Source organism: Perna viridis, chromosome 1 (genome assembly GCF_037379345.1).
Source record: "Perna viridis isolate PV_CMFRI_1.1 ecotype Kerala chromosome 1, ASM3737934v1, whole genome shotgun sequence".
Classification (NCBI taxonomy): domain Eukaryota; kingdom Metazoa; phylum Mollusca; class Bivalvia; order Mytilida; family Mytilidae; genus Perna; species Perna viridis.
The window spans coordinates 66,423,605-66,446,565 of NC_142445.1; the positions used below are offsets into that span (position 1 = coordinate 66,423,605).

At 32.8% G+C, this 22,961-nt stretch overlaps 1 protein-coding gene across 13 annotated transcripts in view; it reads left to right on the forward strand.

Annotated features, from left to right (window-relative positions):
• LOC148629930 (regulator of G protein signaling 17-like) overlaps positions 1 to 22,961 on the forward strand; it is a 41,404-nt gene that overhangs the window by 3,503 nt on the left and 14,940 nt on the right. For 2 of the 13 annotated variants that reach the window (XM_088559874.1, XM_088559884.1), the window contains exons 1-3: positions 14,288 to 14,403; positions 18,383 to 18,482; positions 22,200 to 22,381. In XM_088559874.1, coding sequence (XP_088416000.1) covers positions 14,360 to 14,403; positions 18,383 to 18,482; positions 22,200 to 22,381 — 326 coding nt within the window. In that variant the 5' untranslated portion in view covers positions 14,288 to 14,359. Of the gene's footprint in view, positions 1 to 6,565; positions 6,961 to 14,287; positions 14,404 to 17,882; positions 18,028 to 18,382; positions 18,483 to 19,698; positions 19,848 to 22,199; positions 22,382 to 22,961 lie in introns of those variants that run through there. The other 11 variants (XM_088559892.1, XM_088559898.1, XM_088559935.1 and 8 more) reach the window with 9 other exon arrangements.

The following is a 22,961-nucleotide window of genomic DNA, read 5'->3' on the forward strand; positions in this document are numbered from 1 at the left end:
ATCGAATATGGTAAATTTAGTATACTACACGTACCTTGTCAGATGTTACGTTTTGAGTTGAATAACAGAATTTATTGAATTTTACTAATTTCATGTTCATTGCTTGGTACCACTACTTTCCGATCGACTTTTGATGCCTATCATGCCCATTATTAAATTCTCTGGATAATTTTGTTTGAAGTATGTTAATTTTTAGTGTGCACATGTTATGCTACCTTTAACTGTTACAAAGAAACATGAGACATAATTTAAACAGAGTCTGTGTCAAAGAGAATACAGATTTACCAAAGGGACTTATCATTTTTACCTGGCAGGGTGGGGCTGGTCAAAATGCAGGGGGGGGTTTCTGTAAGTGGAAAAGAGGGTTTAGATTTTTTTATATAAATTCAAAGAGGGGGGATCTTTTTTTTTTTGCACATGGACTTCAAGGGGGATTAAAAATTATAGTTAGGCAGAGCATTACACCAGTCAAATGAAAACATATCTTACCACCATTAAACATTTTATTTCATTGTCGCATACATATATGTATTTTATATGTCACTGGTAAAATCAAGTTCACATATCAACATAAAAATCAGGACATAAAACCTTTATGTTATTAAATCAAATGGGCACGACTCATCTCCTGACGATTCAATTTCCTTATCTATATCTTGAATTTCATGAGCTGTGTCCGGTTTTGCTTGATTTTGATCTGACTTTTCCAAAGTATTCAGTTTTGGAATTGAAGACATTATTTTTTTATTGTAAGAATTCTTTAATCTTAACTGTTTCTGCTTAAAAAAAATCAGAAGCAGAGAGTTTTTTTAATGGCAGCCAATTCCTGCCTTGGTTGAATTGAATCTAGACCATTTGTTAATAATTCTTCAACCTTGATTCTATATTCAGAATTGAAAGAGAAAATCTGAGGGCAACACTTGATACATGTTTCCTGTGACACTAATCTTTTTAACAATTTCTCACCAGCTGTGAAAAGTCTTCCTCCTTCTGTTTCTTAATCTATCTTTTGTTTTCCTTTTTTCTTCTGTTAATAAATATGGAAGGAAAGCAACAAAATTTCAGTTTGAATAACTTGTGAGATTCATTTGGATCATTAAAATGTGTCTTTTTTTCGTTTACTTGCCTTATCTCTCTTAAATGAACCATTTGAGAACTTATGAATCTTCAAGCATATCCTACATAACCTACATATCCTACATAACCTACATATCCTACATATCATGTGTATCAAAGATAAGTGTTCTGCATGTTAAAATTTTGACATGTTTAATGGAGGGGGATCACATTTTTTTACTGCTTTTTAAGGGGGAGATTTAAAAAATAGTGAAATATCATGGGGGGATCAAGAAAATAGTATATGTTTGATTTCAAAATGACCAGCCCCCTGCCAGGTAAATAATGATAAGTCCCTAACTACTACTTATTGAGTCTATCTGTATTAAGGATGATTCGAGACTTAATTTAGTTTTTGTGTAAGGTGTTAGTTTTCTTGAAACGGAAGTGGAAGTGATTTTGCGGGTTTTTTGGGGGTTTATTTTATGTATTGTTTTAGATATCAAAAAGTGTTTAATTTGAAAATTAAGCAAACATGAATTTATTCCATGTGTAACCTCTAAATAAGAGCGTCAGATTTTGAGGGATTTAGTCGTTATTCAACTTCATTTTACCCTTGCAATAAAAATAACACTAAGGTAACCGTTTAGGTCCCAACGTTGAAATGACTTCGCGCTAAACAATCAACCAGCATTTAGTTATAACCTTGGAGCGTTGGATTTTAAATTGAATTAATCCATTCTCATGTACTCCATTAACTTTGTCCTAAAACTTGTTAATTACCATTTCCTACATGACAAGATTATTTCTCTTGTTGCAAATTGGGGTATTTATTAATATCTTCCGTCCGCCCCGTCCGTCCGCGCTTCCTTCCGTTACACAGATTGGTACCATTTCTTATCCGTAAATTATCCGTCATCAATGAATAGAATTCAATGAAACTTTCGCAGAATTTTTATTACACATTCCTTTTGTGCACATTTTATTTTAGATTTTGACCCGAATCAATTTTGAGGTTTCACATAGCAAAATTGATTAATTCTGGGGCCCGGAGGTTTGGCAATTTGTTGAAACTTCCACAAAAGCTTCATTATATATTCCCACTATGCACATTTTATCTAAGATTTTTACCCAAGATAATTTGGAGGTCAAACTATGCATGTTTTAAAAAGGAGAGTGGGGTATCAATTTAGTGAGCATTACTTACTGGTTTTTGCTAGTTTTTTTTTCATTTATTCTTGGCCGTTCACGCTTAAGCGTGTTTTTAAGAAGAAGACGTACGGATCGGTGCACATGAGCAATTGCCCAGTTAAGAGTCATCGGTTCATCCATGCATTGTCTCAGTTTGAGAGCACCGATACATCCGAGCAATTTTCCATTTGGGTTGCAGACAATGTGACAGTTTGATGTCGAATCAAGATTTCTTTGTGTTTGTATAAACGTAGACTCCTCAGTCCTTGATGATGTATTCCTACTGTTATATTTTCAAGTTTTCAATGGATAGCCATAGGTACCCCGTATTAAACAACTCAGACAAAAATGTGCATTGAGTGTAGCTATCTGAAACCACTGTCTACAGATTAATTGAACCTGCGGATTTTGACCTCTTTGTTATGAACCATGGGATTATGAACGTAACATGTCAAAACTCATTACTAGACCCATATAATGTCGTAATCAAATTGGCCTCAATTCGTCGGTACGATCCATTCGCTACATTTGGTCTGTTAACAAGGTAACGGAAAATAATAATATCTCCCTATCGATTATTGGATAATTAGGAGAACGATGTAAGAATACGGAGAAAATCTATAGATACAATATTTGCATTCAAATAAGTTTGTATGTGTTCTATCCACCTTAAGTACATCGAACGCGTTGAAGTTCTCTATGATATTTACATAGAAATGTGTTGTAACTATTAAGGTCCACAATTAACGAATGAATTGCCCTTTTACTGATTAATACTAGCTAATATTGGATGATTAAAAGAATGAAAGGAAACACAGTCTTAACTGGTGGTATTAATAACCTCTTCATATTACAAACTACATTAAAAGAAAAAAAGCCTGCACAAAGGCCAACGTGTCTGTCATGGGTAAAATAGCCAAAGTAGTCCAGTACAGTTCAGAGGGTCAATGCAGAAATTAATCCAACATGAACGAAGGTCCAAATCTTTGTGTGACAATGTAATTATGTTAATAAATTTAAATTATACATAAACTTAAGAATTAATTACTACAATGTAGAAGGGAATTTTCAAGGTGATTACTGTTAATCGCACGTGGTTAATCGGTGTCCAGTTCATTTACATTTGTTTTGATTCCACAGCTTTGGGCTGTAAAACGCAAGAACTTGTCATCTTTTACAGATCTTGGATTTCTTCCACTCGTGTGAAAACCTATTATAAGTCATAGACGGTATCCCAAGTGACCGTCTATGATTTTTTAGACAGTCAGCTGATTCTGTTAAAGGGTGTTTGTTTGTTTGTTTATTGGGTTTTAACGTCCGAGCAGCAATATTTCAGCTATATTCAGACAATTGTTAAAGGGTGAGGAAAGCCTTGAAATTGCTATAATAGCGAGCATGTTTCCCGACTTTCCCATTGTAAACTTTTCAATCTTATGAAGCAAGACTTTGTGTAATGCTCTTATTTATTTCAAAAGTATACTTCTATACTGCGACATACTAGAATTATATCGATACATTGACTCTATCAGGTTTTGTGTATTTTATCGCGGTTAACTCCAGTTGTTGCGAAAAATGTGAAGTCGAATATGACGAGATAAATATGATGAATTATGTCTGGAACCACAACAAATAAATGTCCGAAATACGTTTCCATACTCGTCATCTTCTCTGGATTGTGTGCTGTTTTATTAACCTTCGAATCCAGCTTCCCATGATTTAATTTTTGCTTGTTCTGTGTGAATTTTATAAAAGATTTAAGTATACTAAGTATACGTGTTGAGGATAGCTTTTACTCAACTCTTGGTCATGTCTATTTTTTTTTATTAAAGTTAAATAGAAAGTTTCTTTTTCTTCACACAAATTACGGCGTGTGATATGGTAGTGAAATAAAGGCCTCCAATTATAATCTATTAAGCCAGTACAGCCAACCCGTAGATCAGGGAAGTAAAGTTATTGGTAACTAACAAACATGCTTTATGCTTCTGAGTGAAAGAAACCGCATGAAGTATATTTATCGGCGATTTATAGATTCGGTAGCTGATATTGTTTCAACAATAGACCAGGAAGCAATCTTTCACAAGTTAAAAAAAGAGTTAAAGTTCCACCGTACTTCATGAACGATTGGACACTTGTTTGAGTGCTCCCGCTTACGGGACCTATGGAATTTTGGTCCATATATATATCCGTCAAGTCTTACGTTTGTTGAGATACGTTGAAGCTTTTTTTTGTATACATATGTGGAGGTGGGGTCAAATTATCTTGTACATCATGACTTCAAAAGCGTTTTACTGTACAAGACTTATTCTCTTTCGGCAATCAGATAGATGGTGCATAAGATATGAAGTTTCACCTCAAAATTTCTTTCAATGTTGTTCTTATTCTTTATGATCAAAACGGTATTGGATTTCGTCTTTTAAAACATAATATATGAAATTAATTGACCTTTTGATCATGATTTAACTAATATACAAGTACACCTTTTCATGAAAGAGTTCTTGTACATATTGTTATTTCATTTAACATTTTGGTCGTTTTAAAATTGTATACATCCTTTTCAAATTAGAAAGCAATTAAACGTTATCATTAACAAATAGAAGACGAAAAAGCAAATATCATCGAAACCCTTTTCTCACCATGAACTTGCATCCTGATCATTTGTAGCGAGATAGTGCTGTTCATGCATATTAAAGGTTTTGTATAACCCTCCACATTATGTGAATGAAATTGTCGGTAAAAGCTGACACAAAGAAATTGCAAAATCCCATTGATTTGTTTTTTAAATATATTGTACTTTCAAGATGTCCAATATTTCTCTGTAGAATATATTTAACTAACTCTCTAATGAAATTTTCTGTGAAGAAAGTCATTATAGGTAATTAAGTTTAATTCATATGGCAATACATTACATATAAAAAATTGGTTTAAAGTGGGAACAGGCTGATGCCTTCAAAATTATTGAGGACAAATTAGCTTTAAATGTTACAGTTAGGGTCTGAGTTCGTCTGTCAGGAAATGATTGCTGTGCTAGAGAAAATTCGTTTGTACAAAATTATCGGACAAATCGACCTACAGACACATTGTCCCAAGTCTAATAGAAGTAACTTAAAGCTAATAACTTCGTCCTCCTACGAGTTATACTTGGCTCATGTAACATCTGCTCCAAATGAAGATCGTAATAAAAAAAGAAATTTTTGGACTTTTATTATAAAGTCCTTTAAAGATTATATGGTATAAGCATATCAATAGAACAGTTATAAAATTGTACCGGAAATACCGTGAAAACTTTGGTCTATTTAATTGCTTTTATTGTCCTAAAGAGGATGTTCATGGACGACCTGGGTAATGGGTGGCACATGCGATATTTTGTTTTTAAAACAGTTTCATTTATATTAAATGACAAAATTTGTAAGCTTTTTTGCAGATCATGAAAATGTTTGCCTATTCATCTAATGTTGGTCACTTAACTAATCATACGTTTTCAACGTGACAGGTCGAGGAAAAATTGTGGATTGATGGGTATTTGATTTAAAGAGAGTCCATATTCAAAACTGTCGAAAATTAAAAGCAAATACTTTTTATATTATTGATGTTTTTGAAAACTACATTTAAGTTCTCTTTTTAGTGATGTAGTAAGGTTTTCAATGGGGAATGAATATTTCTGTGAGGATTGGGATTTAGGAATTGTGGAAGGTATATGTATACTGTTTAAATTAAAAGTTTAAACATGAACACACATACAATATATTTGAAATGAATGGAAGCCTATGCTCGTGTTTCTGACTTAAGTATGTGGGGAAATAGACTACTATTTAGTCGTACGTTCCAATATATTTTTCAGTCAACTTTCAGTAATTATTTGTATTGAATTGACATTTGGACAGTATTGTCTATTATTTCTGAAATGAAGACGCTGTCTACAATACCTTTTGCCTTTAAGTGATCAGGTTGTCCATCTTTCTTTTTTTTGGCAAACTTATGTATGCTCATCACCTCTAGATATCGAATTGCCTGATATATTTATAATACAAGTTTAGGGATTTCAGTTTTTTATAATACATTTGTATTTTGAGTAGTTATTTATTTAATATGTAATACATGCACATACATGTAGTACCCATGCGAACTTAAATGTATTTACATGTAGCACTTAGTGGGAGGATAGAGCCCATAACATTCCATTGTCATTTATGTCATAATATTCTGTTACATATGAACATCGTTAATCTATTTAAGAATACCTCATTTCTGCTAAACCATTTATCATGTTTGTTGTAAAAACTGAAATCGAAGATCTGAAATTGCTCAATTACGGCATGATGTCACTTAAATCAAAATGGGTCATCTATCCTATTCTTGGTATCAATGTTTCCATTTTTAACCAGGTTATTGCCAATCGAACGTCAAATACCCGTTTCTATTCTATCAGACTTCGTAATATAAAACGTCGATACGTTGTGCCAATAGAGGACCTTCGGATGCAAGAGCTTCCATTATGTTAATAGGAAATTGATGAGAATAGTCGATATAATGAGTGTCTATTTTTAATTTGTCAATAGTTCTTACGTATTGAAAACTTAATGCTGATGCTGACACTTCTACGAATTTCACTCAGAACTGAAATGTTTTTGGATGAAGAAAATGATACAGATGTAGTGAACGGATTTACTTAATTTTTTATCAAGAGTAGATTCTGATTATTCCGTCTAGATTTAGGTTTGTATTATTGATGTACTGTGAGTTATTTTGCCTGTATTGTTGTGTACACAAATTAGATATGTCGTTCGTTCTTTCTTACAGTAGTGATATTTTAATCGTGTTAAAAGGATACAAGAAGAGATTGGGTTTCGTTTTCTACTAAACGCGTCTTTTTATAGCTAACTACCGTTTTTTTCTGAATCCTTGGGGTGTTATTTATTAGCTATTCTAAAACAACTTAACCATTGCATACTTATTTTAATATATGTTTTGTCATTAACCCGAGATTTTTGGTTATTATTTTTACTCCATATATTTCAATTGATTGCAAGATACGGCTTATTTAAGAATATATTAACTTCAAGCAAATATACTTATATGGTCATGTTTGCTACCAGCGACTTTGACGTACTGTCTCCAAATTAAAATGTGAAAAAATGACAGGTCAGTATGGGGTATTCGATTCGATCAGCTAATTTTGGTGACGTCATTGCTTATATTGAGACCACATTCATGTATGAAATATGACTGTCGTATTCTATTAATGGAATATGCGGGTGTTCATGACACTATCTTCCCGAAATGCCACCGCGTCATTATTTACCCGACCAAAGACGTTCATAATGTAAACGAGACAAACTATTCTCTAAATCATGATTTACTGCTTTCATGTTTGTTGCAAAAAACATTGGAAAGCACGACATCCAAAGTACAGAATGTAAATAGTATGTATGTATTTTAATCGGTGATTCAGTAAATAGTATGTATGTGTTGTAATCGGTGAGTAGGTGAATAGAATGTATGTGTTGTAATCGGTGAGTAAGGAAGTAAGATCAGTTACTTCTACAGTAACAATCCAGCTGAGTAATGTTATTGGTACATATATATAGGTTTACTTGTATTTTGTTCGAGATTGTTGTGTGCATTTTTATTCATATATTATCATACAAAAAGAACGAAAAGATAGAAGTTAAATGTGATGAACACGTCTACACAAGAAACTGTTATTTCGCCTGTCTTACATTGTACATTATTTTTCTATTGAAAATTAGTCTAACTAATGAAGACGCATGCAACCGATCTGTTTAGTTAATAATAGCTTATAGAGTATAGCGTTACCTACACATTGGAGCATTTCTCTTTTCATTGATCGTAGAAGTTAGTAGCGTTTTATATACGTGTAAAAATGTACTTGTCTCATGACATTTACCAATATTTTTCTTTTTTTTTTTTGTTTTGGTTTTAAAGTATTCTTAGGTTTCAAGAGCTCTACAAAAGCTCATTTTACATGTATTATTTGGTATATATTATGCCGACTTTGAAATAATTTTCTTAAATAAGAAAACATATTTACTTACTTAAATAACAAGCTTTGAAAATAAATGAATAGAAGTTAAGTTTTAAAATTACAATTCGTCAAAACTGTAACAAATTGAAAAAGTAAAAACGGTAATGGATAAACAACTGGTTGGAGACTTCATTGGTCTTTCACTCGGTAGCATGCTATTAAATAAGATGACACACAACCTACATGTACCTATAACAGTGTTCAAACATGTACAGTCACATTGCTTGAAACAGCTTTAAAATTCTGTTACATATACTCCTACAGAAAAGATCAGTTCTAACCTCTGAGGGGAACTGTTGGGTGTGCCGGCTCTAGGGCAGGTCTAACCTCTGAGGGGAACTGTCGGGTGTGCCGGCTCTAGGGCAGGTCTAACCTCTCAGGGGAACTGTCGGGTGTGCCGGCTCTAGGGCAGGTCTAATAGTGTCATAGAACAGTTCTTGAGCCAGCTCTTCTGACAGTTCTGCTACTAGAGCAAGCTCTTTTGACAGAGCCGGCTTTACGAGAACAATTCTACTACTATTGCTAGAACTGTCAGAAGAGTTGGCTATAGAACTGCTCTTAATCTGTCACAGAACTGTTCTTCTGACAATCCTGATGTGTAATACGGACATGTATCTCTAAAATTAAGCATTTTTGAAAAAAAGAAAATCATTCTCATATTCAAATGTGAAATTTAATAAAGCATATATTTCTCAAAATGACACAGTCATCAGCCTTCATGAAGTAAGAAATTTTATATTTATGTGTGTGTGTGTGTGTTGTGTACAAGTTGTTATTTTGTACGTGTTATAACGTGTACAAACATTCCGTACATTATAACTTGTATGACCCAAAAATACAAATTATAAAATGTACACTTTTTTGTACAGGTTATAACATGTACAAAAAATGCCAAAACTTATTTTAACTTTAACAATATTTTCAAAATGACATTGCATTTAAGTTTTATTCATGCTTATCGACTAAGCAATGACTAAACACTTACATGATTGATTTACATCTGTACTTATTGTGCAAGTTGTTGACATATGTCACCTGGAATTGCACACCACTTATCACTAATCCTAGTTTCGGGGTTTTGATACATTGCTCCTACCCCAAAAAAATTGAGAAAAAGAATACTACAGACACTGTGAAGTCAGCCTCGTATCTTGACCTACACTTAAGAGATCGATGGTATAGGAAAACTATTGACCAAACTATATGACAAACGCAATGACTATTAATTCCGTATTGTCAAATTTCCTTTCATCCGTGGCAACATCCCTTCAGCACCTGCGTATAGAATTTTCATATCACGGCTCATACATTTTTCTAGAGTGCCGTAACTATGCAGACTTTTTTCATCGCGCTAGACTTCTTACAATTAGGCTTCTGGGACACGGTTATTGAAGTCATCACTACAGAATTTTTATGGTCGTCATCATGAACTGGTGGATTGTTACGGTGTAACCATCTGAAAATGTCTACCCAGGGCTGGACTTTTCATGAGCAGGTGTTTCTAGAGGAGCAGAGGACGCTTGCTCTACCAGTGCACCTAGTCGATGTTCCGAGTTTTTTAATGGAGTCCGAGTTGCACATTTACTTTTGTTACCTTGTATTATTGTTGGTTATTTTGTTCTTTGTTGTGTGTGACTGTTTTCCATATGTCTGGTCTTCGTGCCTGGATTACATTCTTTTGATTTCCGTTAGAATCTTGTTTCCCTTGATTACTCTTTCATTTTTCTGCACTTACACCTTCCACCCTTACAGTCTTTCTTACAATTACAATGGAGGTGTTCCTGTCCTCCCGCAGTGATAACTTACCAACATTCTCTCTAACACACTACATTCACCAGACACTCCAAGTGTAGCATTACATTGTTGGGAGACCTTTAAACTGGTTTCGACTCCCATAGCTTTTAATTTTCCCCATCTTTGTTCCTATCTTAATGACCGTAGTTCATTTACTTCTAGTGCAACACCTGTTATATTTCTAACACCAGTTGGACCCCTATGGACGGAATTGGCAATTTATTTATAGCAGGATTCGAAATAGAAGGAAACGCATTGTCAATCTCAGAAATGACTCTTTTACGGGGTCTAGACTGATTGTCATCAAGCTCAGATGCCGTATCAAATATCTCTGGAATGTTAATTTCTGGAGGCTCTGATTGAACTTTGTTTGTCTCGGAAGGTTAATTGGTCGAATATTTCCTGGTTATTAACCTCCATCTTTACTTACCTGTGTCCTAACTAATAATTGTAACCTTACAAGCTCTTTCATATTAACTTCACCTTGTCGATCAATTTTCGATAAAATCCCGATTGTTCAGTATGATAGTTGGTCATCTTAGCACTGAAGATTTATGATAAAAAAGACGACTTTAATTTAAATATCATAAATTTTCCTTACCTATGCAGCAATATATCTTCATCTCATGCATATGGTGTTTATATTTCACAATTGATTCGCTACGCTTGAGCGTTATGTTTACTAATGAACGTCAAAGAGTTCGCCCTTTAATCAGTTAATACGTTTAAACTGAATTTTTTTGTGAATGCCTTTTTTCTGTTATTGTTTAGTACTTTAATACCTAGTTATCATTTAATCATTGTTATCACATATCTATTTCTTTTTCATTTGACAATACTTCGCATATTAAAAAAAATCATTTTAATATGGTACAAGTTAAAAATCATTTTTTGGGGCATTTTTACATGTTATAACATGTACAGGCAAAATTTTTACATGTTTATCACTTGTATTCTTTGGTCATACAAGTAATAACATATACACATTTGTTTACATGTTATAACATGTACAACATAACAACTTGTACACAACATATACACTGAAAGAATCCCCCGTTGTTTACAGCGGAAGACCCTGTGTATTATCCCGACAAATGAAGTTAACATTTATTGACACCAAAGTTAAATAAATCCTTGTTGACACCATGGTCACGTGATTTCATCGTTGTTGACAAATTCCAGCATGCACGTATACAGCATACTCTTAATGAATTATACCAGTTTAATACAACTTTCTGTTCGAAAGATTAAGGGCTGAAACCTACGAAAGAGAGCAGTGAAAATCTAGAATGAATGTGTGGTTTTAGAACAATATACTCATAAATGATAAATCAAATGATATAGGATGTAGAATCTTTATTCATTTTAAAATCTTCAATTAGTTTAATATTTGTTTACAAGAAGCCCTCGAAGTACGTCATAGAAAAAAACGACGACGTGTGCAGATTTGCAATGTGAACAAAAGAGCGTATTGAATATGGATTAAATCGTGCTTACGTCTAAAATGCAACTTCTGCATGCATGTTACTTTCAAAGGGGAACAACTCGTAATGCGACGTTTCCCATTAACGCATCCACATCAATTATGATTATATTAGAATTTGAAATTATTATTTCAAATCGAAGAATGTAATTCTGAAACTTTCTGTGCATGTCGAAAGTAAAACCTCACTAAAACTTCCATATCTGGTAAATTGGTTCGTTTGTTCCATTTTCCCAATATCCATTGTTATTGAAAGAGTAAATGCGTTCCTCAGGTATTTCCTTAAACCATAAACAATGTTAAATTGAAAAAAAAATAATAATAAACAAACACCTATGTTATAAATATCGAAGATTTTTTTTCCTGATTTTTTAATTATTATTATTTTTTTAGTGATTGTATAAAAAATATTAAATCTTGCTAACAGTAATTTTGAAGGTTAAGTTTTTTTTTTTAGGAAAAAGGACTATTAAGGAATAAAGAAATGCATTGAAACATTGAAATAAATGTATTTGCTGATAACGATCAATATACTTGACGCGTTCCTGTGAAACATTGATTGTATATATTTATCGATGCTCTTATGATTGATCTTCCAAAGAAGTAACAAGATTAAGTACCAGTTTTGGTAAGAGTCAGGCGGGGGTCTAAGATAAACTAATATTTTGCCAGTGTCAATTACTTAATGAAACTATTATTACCATCGGATCTACGAAATTAGTTAATGCGTTACGTTGGTATTACAATGCAATTCAGAACATTTTAACACAGTTGTAAATTTCTCTCTCTAAAAAAAAAGCTTTTCTCACATTCTACTGGCAGACATGTATATACTGTCAGATTTCAGACACTGAATATGACATATACGTAGATGTATAATTCCGTATCATCGAAACAAATAATCACAGATGTGTTTCACTACACCAGTCATCTACTGTAGTCTAACGCTGAGTTGACCACTGTTTTACGGAAGCGCAACACAAACTTACATCGGAACTCCGGTGGCCGCTGTGGAAGCGGGAGGTTTGGCTAGCCATAAAACCTGGTTTGTTACTCTACATTTCACTTCGAAATTTCTGTACCAAGTCACATCTCTTTTATTATCGTTCGCGATGATGAATTCTACTTTCGTTTTATAACAAAACCCGTATGTAAAGTGTTCATTTTTAAAAGTACATAGTTCTAAAGCTGTTTGTGGTTGGTTTGATGCATTTTACCGACAGCTAAACAGGTTTTTTAGCAGTTATAGAAAAGGTTTATAAGATTCAAAATTTTAATAAAACACATTTAAGAAAGTTTAAGTATGTAGTTTTATTTGATAAAAAATTGTTTTTTATAGACTTTATTATTAAAGGAAATCGCACGGAAGCAATTCAGTTGTGTACCGAAATATAGAGCAGCCTGACGTTCATTGTTTAAGTAAATATACTTGTCAAGTTAACGGCTCATAGTTATGCTGAATTAGTTGCTTTACAGACCAAAGTTTAAGGAATTATTGATTTTCCTGGTTTGATATTTATCTTTCATTTGACCCCTGAACTTATCTTTAATATATCATCAAACTCGATACAGACTCTTCCGCACGAAGAAATATATCTCCCAGCATTCATACATGCCGATTTTTAATGCATTGGGAAACATTTTGTGTATGACGATAGAAAACGTTTTGAATAGTCTTTTGGGTTTGCGTAGTGAATTCGAAGTATTGTTAATTTCGTGTTAATTGTATAGGTTTTCCTGATAGTTATCATTCTTTCCTGCTTAGTTTCCAATGCGAGTCATATATGGGACAATTTATGAAAAAAAAAACATTCATGCTTATAGGTGAATTTAGCATTGTTCCTTTGGATGTTTTACTCTGTATGTCTGTAAGGTTTGAATTTGTTATTTAGTAATAATGTGATGGATATTATAACCGATGGTAGATACTGAGGTAAAGTGCCGAAAATCCCACCACAAAGCCGAGGTAACAAATCCCACCACAAAATAATAATGAGACAACACCGTCAGGCATTCAGCATGGAACACGATGATTAATTTGGCCTTATGTGGAAAACAGTAATACTAAAACCTTGTTATATTATTACAATGATTACGAAAAGAAGACCGGCTAGCTTTATTCAAATATTCCTGATGTACATCATGCACGAGTTAGAAGTGTTTCATCTGTTAATTTTCCTTTAAGCTTCTATTTAAAGTCATAACTTGTTCAAAATTTAAGGTAGTGGTTGCATAAAACATGGCATGTTTTGGCTCTCTCAGTAATCCAGATTAACAATATTGAAAGGATAAGTAGAAAATGCTTTTGGTCTGTTCTGAGATTAACTCACTTCTGAACATATCACTCTAAAATGTAATGTTAAAATCCTCTAAATATGGCAGTATGATACAGATTAAGTTTGTAAGTTTATTCCCTTTATTACAGAAATTACAATGTTACTAAAAATTCGTTAACATGAACATCTACCATCGGTAAAGACTGTCGGAATACACTTTTAAACGCTGTATTCAATTCGTATAGTACTTACTCTGAGGCATTTACTTTTGCCATGCAGACAGAGGCATCTGCACGATACAACTATTTACATACACATGTACATGTAATTCGTTCTTCATCTGTTTTAAGATCGAACTGCTTATTTTCACGAAGCCCATTTCAAGGTTGCTAGGCACAATAAGGTAGTAAATAACATTTAGCACATAATATTCACTTCAATAGGGAAGAAATTTACTAACCCGGACTTCCCGGTATTACGGGTAGTTTAAATATGATTTCTATATAGTTTACCGTTATGATGGGTAGTTTTCTACCTTGTGTTGAAACTATATGTAATAAGTGAGTATTTTTAACCTAAATGTCTCATGAAAAATCTTATTCTCATATATTTTGTGGTAAGCGCTGTCCGTCCATCAGTTGTACGAAAACTTAAAAGTGCTGTGATGGATCTCATTAATTTTGTACAACATTGAAGAACGTAAAAGGAAGCTTCTTGTCGTATTTCATTTGTTTCCTTGTCATAGGACTTGAACACTTTATAAAAGGGAGAACGGGTTTTTTTCTGCGCTTTAACGTATCCGTTTTTCAACATGTTCTCTCATGATTGATCCTTATGTTAATCGTTGTCATGGTTTAACGGTTACATAACCGGCTAGATAGAATGTAATAAATTTTAGATTTCTAGACATTTTTATAGTGCATTGTTTCTATCTTCTTTTTCGTTAAGTAGTGGATTATTTTTAGAATGTCCAGTTTACGAGATTATATACATGTAACTGTAAATGTGTTATCGTATCTTACCCCTTTTTGTAATCTAAAACTTATTGTTGAAGACATTGTTGAAAGAGCGAAAATAATCAAGTATTGATATACAGCTCATGTAAATATGCTTATATATGGAAACATTAAACTGCGACTTTGAAAGACCAATACAATCGCATATATGAGGGTCATATTATTAACCATATTTAAACAGACCTGATAGAATCAAGTGAAAATAAACTGCTTTAGCGAACATTTAGCCTTATTTGTAATACTAACTACAAATGACGTTGGATTTGTGGGAAGTACATATGCCAACGCATGTAATCAAATGTGTTTTAAACAGATCTAAATTTAGATCAAATCATGTACGACTGCTATTTTGAATAAATCGGACTAAGTAAAGCTGCAAGATGTATATATTGTAGCATAAAGTAAAGTTCTTATATCACTTATGGTTTAGATATGCATCAGTGCAACCTTTTAAAGCTTGACTTGAAGACTTGATCAATTAATATCAATTAAATATTGTATTTCGAAGTAGTATTAACATTTTTTTTCTCCAAAAGTTGTTTTACAGGACTACGACATGCAAACATCTGTTTGAAAATGTTTTATGAATAGATAGTAAAGAATGTCACATATTTTCGTATATCTAATACATTTCTAATGTAACTGAAATCGAAGAACCGAGCCATCTTTCAGATTGCAATTTTGGCAATCGAGCGGTCAAATAAAAGTAACCTGTATAGAGAGTAATAAAAATTACTATGGATCATGGAAATTTCGTATTGTCTCACATAAGAGTTCTCTTAATGTTGGACTATAAGTAAAATTTGAACAATAAAAATGTAACATGTTAGAAAACAATATCTATCCGACACGGTGGCACTGACCAGCTACCTTGTGAATAACAATATCTATGCAGTGGCTGTATCATGATGAATCAAGACCACTAAGAACGCATGTTCAGTAAAACCGTTTATGTTCAGTTGTCGCGACAGTTCATCTCTTGATGAATGGATTAAACATCATTTATATTTTCTAATACTTTCCGTACTGATCGTCAAATTTATACATGACATGACCTATATAACGAAAATCAATAGCTTCAGTTATAAGAAAACGCGGTCAATCCTGTAGACAAGGCAGAGTTGTGGTTTGTTTCGACAATGAGGAAGGTTCTTGCCAAGGGTAATTGATATCGACCAACGCATGCGCTTTCATCATATCTTGATATCACATCGATCATAAAAACGTGATGCATCTATCGATTTGGAAAAAGTGAAAATGTACGTTGATTGCCTAAATGATAAATATACAAGATTTTATAAATTAATCCCCAGGATCGATCTCTGGCACATGGATTTCTCGTAGTCGTTTAGAGTCAACCCATCACAATAGATGGGAGTATCAGACCAAGTCTTCAACCGATATAGATTCTTGTCATTTCATACTTAATAGAATCTCTCCTTTCATTAGTGATTTAATGTATATATGTGATGAATTGATCGGAAATTCAATTCTTATTTTTTGCCAAGTTTTCTTTAAATTGCAAAGGACTTAAGGGTGATTTGTATCATTAACCAGCCTGAATTTATAACGTTACTTACCAATTTTTGTTCCAGGATTTTAAGGACTTGATGTATAGTAAACCACACACTACCATTTTAGATATTTGTAGTTATTGTTAAGCAATGACACATCAAATGGTGTCCAAACGCAAGGTTTTTTTTTACATAAATAGCTAAATTTTGATTTAATTTACGATTCCTGTGCTTCTTCCATGTTTTCCAACTTAAAGAACACTGGCTATTTTAACCAAAGTGTACAGTACAGACAATTAAAAAATATATCCAATTCTACTTTTGATTTTTATGTAACTCATTAGTTCAGCATGTAAAAAAAGTCAAACAATAATTTTTACAAAAATAAGGGGCCAATTTCACCCATATATGAACCTCAGTTTTTTTTTTTATTGTAATTATCTGAGTAATACCCGAATTAAAAACACAAAATGATATTGTTGATAGCAATTATATATTCTGAACTATATATAAAAAGTTAATTGTAAACTGCCACATTTGTCCACCAGATTTCCTGACTAAAAAGTACTGGTCATATTTTAAAGCTAAATTGAATGCCAATAGTATCCTTGCATACGTTTATCAGTTTGAAATAACCACCATACTGCCAACATGATAAACAGCTTTGACGTATTTAATGTATATGTCACTGCTGTTAATGGCCCATGCCCTCAATGGGTTATAAAAGGTCTATACATGTATATGTTGTTCGGCGTCCTAAATTGTAGGAATTGGGTTACATTAACGTCACTTTTTATTATGCCACGAAAACGCCGTGAGTTCATAAAGCGCTTCATATCTCGTTTTATAAACTTGGGTACATGGACATCACTGTCAATAAAGTTAATGCTGTGTGACATTCTATGAAATTACCATTAGTCGTTGTATTAATGGAACACAATGTATTTGGGGAAAAGACATTAAATACTGTATGTCTTATATAATGTACACGATTTTATTCAATGAGCGCATGATAAGGTACATTAAGGATTTAAATGATTTAAATAAACCGTCTTGATTATTATACGTGTATTTTGCTAGTATAACGAGTCCGATCTCGAAGGGCCATGTGGACTTATTCTATCACTTGGCGTCCGTCGTCGTCGACTTATCTACTTCTCTGAAACTATCGAACAGAATTTATTGAAAGTTGGCATTATTATTTCTTGAGTTATCCTGCACAAATTTGTGTTTAGTCTTTTTGATCCGTGAAAATACATGACCGTCATGTCTATTTATAAAACTAAGTGGTCAAGGCATTTGTTTAAATGCATATCTAAAAAATATAAGAGATAGCGATACAATATATAGATCTTCCTTTTTTTGGCTTCAAAAGCTTAAATAAAGTCTCCATTCGGACTACTCCTTATAATATTTATTATCATAGAAAGGCGAAGGGAGACATTTCCGAATAATCTAGATTTGTAAAATCTATAGTGAAATCAGAATTCATAACAATATTTTGTTAAGTTGTAGGAAAACTCATTGTTAGAAATTTCCCTTCAAAGACGATAAATGATACAGATGTAGAAAAAAGTGTACAAAAACCCTCCTGAAGTCGTAGTTGTATGATGACTCTTCGTTAGAGTTATTGTGCTTGGAAGACAAGACAGTTGTATGTTTTTATGCATTTTTAGGCAATATAGTTAACGATGGAAAGGAACTTTCAATTTCTGAAAACATCTTACTAATTAGCCACACAAAATATTCAACTGAGTTGTAGTAATTCCTATCAGGAGTTACTGCCGATGAAAGGTCATTTTAAAAATTGTCATTTTCGAACTAGGGTTTTTAGACCTTAACCGATAGATAAATGGTTTCAATTTTCGGAATATTATTTTACTCCTTGGATTTATTCATAAGGCAAAGAGGTGAATGATACAGACCCTCTAGTTTAGTATATGCTTCCATATCAATCAGTAATGACTGTCTCTCGTAAGATATTAATTTATCTATATTTTGTATTTCAGTCAAATGTCTGAGTATCCGCCAAATGTCAGTTTTCATCGGATCTGTTTAACCGGCGTCATTAGCTGTGGGGACAGAATCACATCTAGAATCAAGCAAGGAGTGAGTAACTATATCATACATTGTATCCTATATAATGAAAAGAATGGTGGTTACATAAAAGTCAAAATCTAGGACATTACTTATACAATTATTTTATTTATCATTTAAAAAATGTATCAAATATATTCCCAATAACTTTGCTTTCTGCTATTTAATACATAGCAATGATATGTTTGTAATAAACCATGTTATTACAAATATCATAAACGTGAAAACATATAATTTCAAAATAAAGCTATAGCTTTACCAGAAAAAGCTCCCACTGATCTTAAAAAATCTGCCAATTTTGATGAAAACTGGTAGAGTTGCATTTCAGATGGACTACTGAATAAAATCTCATAATTTATTTAATTCTGAATTCTTTGCTATCTGTGTAAACAAACTGATGTCAGAGATTCAGAGGTACATTTATGGCTTTTATGTAAGTAAAATCATAAATGGAAACATGTCAAAAAGATATGTCCTAGATTTGACAGTAGTGGAACTAGAATAAAACGAATGCAACCTAGAGTCAAGTGACATTATCTCAGTACTTCATTGTCCAACATAAATATCACAGGTTACAACTCTTAAGACCTGTGTACATTTCTCTAAAATGACATATGCGTTCTTCGTTTTTATTAACAGATACATGATGTTGTCTTTTTGTCACTTAAAAAGAAAAAAAAAGTTGTCATCACTATTTTATCAATTGAGGATGTAATGAAAACTCATTGTAATGGTGACAATCAATTTTTCGTTGAAACTGAACGTACTTAAAATAGAACATGTGTCTTTTTATAGGTTACATATAGTTAAATATTTATTTAAATTTAGTTACTTATCTTCATATTTAATATTGCGACTGTTTAATTTAATTTAATTGAATTAAGGTTCCCAGTGTGATGTGGGGTATAACAAAATCTAACGTTGATGTTGGAGTCCTGAAATTAAGTGAAATGGCGGTTTCATAACCAACATGTATCATATCGTCAAATGACTTATGGTTAAATGTTATGTTTTGTAACCCCAGCGCCATACAAAACTGGGCACATTTGTGGGATGTTGAAGGAATATCGAAAATAAAATGCCAAAAACCAATTTACAATGATTATAATTTTTAACAACATTTATATAAGTTTGCTTTCTATTTGAGCAAAAACAGGAAATAATTTATGACAATAACTGCTTTCATAGGGAAGCTTATTTTGCATACAAGGATTTGTAGTTGCACGATCACGCTGGTAAAAAACTATTATCAAGCTTTGGTTAGTTTGAAAATAAAGGAAATTAAATAGGGAAGTAGTATAGTTATAAAGTTTTATCAGTTTCAAAATGACCGATACTACAATCCGAACTCAGGTGTTTGAGTACAATAGCGCAATGGTAAGTTTTACATTTTTATTTTACAATAGCGCGATTAATAGTGGATAAAAACTGCCGGTGTAGAATTACCAGAAAGAAATCAGGAAATTTATAAAGTATCTATGCAATTTTTATGACTTTTTACCTTCACAAAAATATGTTGTGGTATTTTAATTTGATGCACGTTTTCACAAAAAGCAGATCTTTCTGTCTCGATTATTGATATCTTGTCCTTTTTATATTCTTCATTTTATATACATGTAGTTTTATAGCTGTAAATATACATATAATTATTCATTGTATGGGTACAAAGTACAATGGCCATAAAATCGTTGCATGAATTACATTAGGGATTAGATAACTTCCTGGCCTCGAATACCGCTGTCGCTAGAACTGATCTGAAAACTTCTCTTTTTAAGTATCATGCAGTATAAGATACCATTTAAACGCTAAAAACAATTAACTTGAATTAATTAAATCTTAGTCGAAACAGACCGAATTGAACTTGTATGTAACAACTTTTAGTTCATTGTCTCCTCTGACGTATCATATGGTACCAGTATTGTCATGTTAATTACTACTAAACTATGTTAACAATGATTAACGGTTGCGAAAATTAATTGTCCTCATTGCATACAATGTGTATTATCGGAGAAGTTGCAGAAAATGACAGCATTTATAAGACCTATACTGCTACCACACTCTCTAAATACGTCCTATACTCTTTTGGTCCTTATACCAAACACTATGATTTTGCACTATCAACTTTCCATAGCTGGATCAACAAAATTTACTATAAAACCTCTCGAAACTATTTACTTCATTACTTACAGCTGTCAAAGAGTGTCTAATTTGCCATGATTCTTGTTACTTCCATAGTGGTATCAATTCAATGTGGTTTCTAAAAAAATTGAAAGATTTTTTGAAAACCCCTAATGTTTGGTTATTATCGAAATATAAAAGCATCAAGATCTTTGATTTTTCAACTCTTTATAATACTACTCCACAAACTCAGTTGAAATCCCGACTCAAAAGCATAATAAACCGTAGTGACTCAAAAAAAAATTGAGCACCTAAGTACAATTCTGTAGGACTTGAAGATTATCCATACTTTGTGAAAAATGATTTCAGATAATCTTCTATGTATACAAAAGAAGATGTCAAATTGCTGAAATTTTTGATGGACAACATATTTTGCCAATCCACCTTATTCGTCTAGTCTGGTGGACATATTTTATAACAGGCGGTCGGAATTCAAATAGGAAAGAATTATGCGTGGCTAGTTGCTGATCTTTTCCTTTACTTATATGAGGCTGACTTTATATGGCTGATCTAATCCGAAAGAATCGTTCAGTTAGACCCTTTGATATAAGTTTCTGTATATAGTCTTTAAACAATCCTCGTTTCGGGGATTGTATATACTGCCTCTACCCTAAGAACTCAAGATTAAGGAAAATACAGACACGAAGAAGTCAGGTTCACATCTTGAAGTACTCTTAGAGAACGAAGAATAACTGATGACCAAACTATACGACAAACTTAAAACACTTTAACTGTGAAAACCTCCTCTCAGCACCGTTTTCATATCTCAACTCATACCTTATGTTGCAGGTCTTTTGTACAGTGCTACACGTCTTACTATTAGGCTTATGTTTCTACAAGATTTTAAGTAATCACTACAAAAGCCATGTACTCATGGATAGTTATTTAATATGTATCCATCATCAGAATAAATGATTTGTTCTTCGTGTCACAGTTTTTCTTCCTTCTTTCGTCTTACCACAGACGTGACATTTTATGAGCAATTTGGCGGGTGTTTCTAGAAAAGCAGAGGACGTTAACCCGACCGACGCACCTGTTCAATGCCCCCAGTTTGTTCGTGGAGTCCGGGTTGTTCATTTACTTTAATTTGTTTCTTTGTACATCTACCTGTTATTTCATGTTTTATATTGTGCGTGTTTATTTTCCATGTCTAGTCTTTATCTCTATAATATATTTATTTGATTACCGCTCTGTGATCTTGTGTTCCTTTATTACTCTTACAAATGTAGAACCGCATATGGTGTTAAATTGTTTGTACTATTTTTTATTAAGAATCACATATTAAAATTATTCAACCTTTATAGGAAAATTTTATGGTTATACTGCAGTTAGTAGTAAGCGTACAATTCCTACAGAGACCTTTCCATGTACAACCATATGTCGAAAGCATCTTTACATGATCAAATTAAATATTACCGATTAATTTATAAACATTCCTAGTTTAGGTGACTATTTTATCTGACTTTGATATTTAATATTTAACAACTATTGTTGTTATATATATTTTAGTTGTAACATCATTTAAATAAAAAGAATACTAATTTTTTTCAGATGACTTCGGTGTTACGAAGACAATCATCGACTTCAAATGAAAACGATGTGAGAATGAGAAATAACCGTAGTAGTGGCCACGGTGTAGTCAACGACTCTCCTCCATCATCCCCTGCCCAAGCCGGTGACCGAGGGACCAGGGCTTGCTGCTTTTGTTGGTGCTGTTGTTGTACTTGTTCATGGTGAATGCATGTCTCTTCTTAGTCACCACATGTTTTGTTCCCATTACGGTTGAAATCGGCAATAAAACAACAGTTACTTTACCTTATTTTAATGTATGGTAGACTTATCACATTTCTCTCTAATATCTTGTGTTTTAAAAAAAAATAGCATTTTTCATTATTAAATTTCAATATAAAGAAAATTCATTAAAACATGTAACTGTTGAATTGCAGTTTTCCACCTTTACTTTTTAAAACAACCCTTTATGAATCGGTGTTGTGATGATGATACCCACTGCCATATTGTAACACATTTTTAAAATATATAAGGGTAACAACAAACTTATCAAAACACTTATCCAATCCATATTCAAGTCAAGTACCAAACCAAATCTGGCAAAATAGATATTACACCACCGGAGCAACTGGTACTGCAATAGTGCTGACTTAGTACTGGCATTTCAAACGAAATGTTTGGTTAAACAGCTGCTTAAACTCCCTCTTCGATTGCGATGTGAATATATATTAGTGATGACTATATAGTATTTCCATGCTATTGCGTCATAATCGGTAAATCAGTGGTCACAACAGCTCAAAGAAC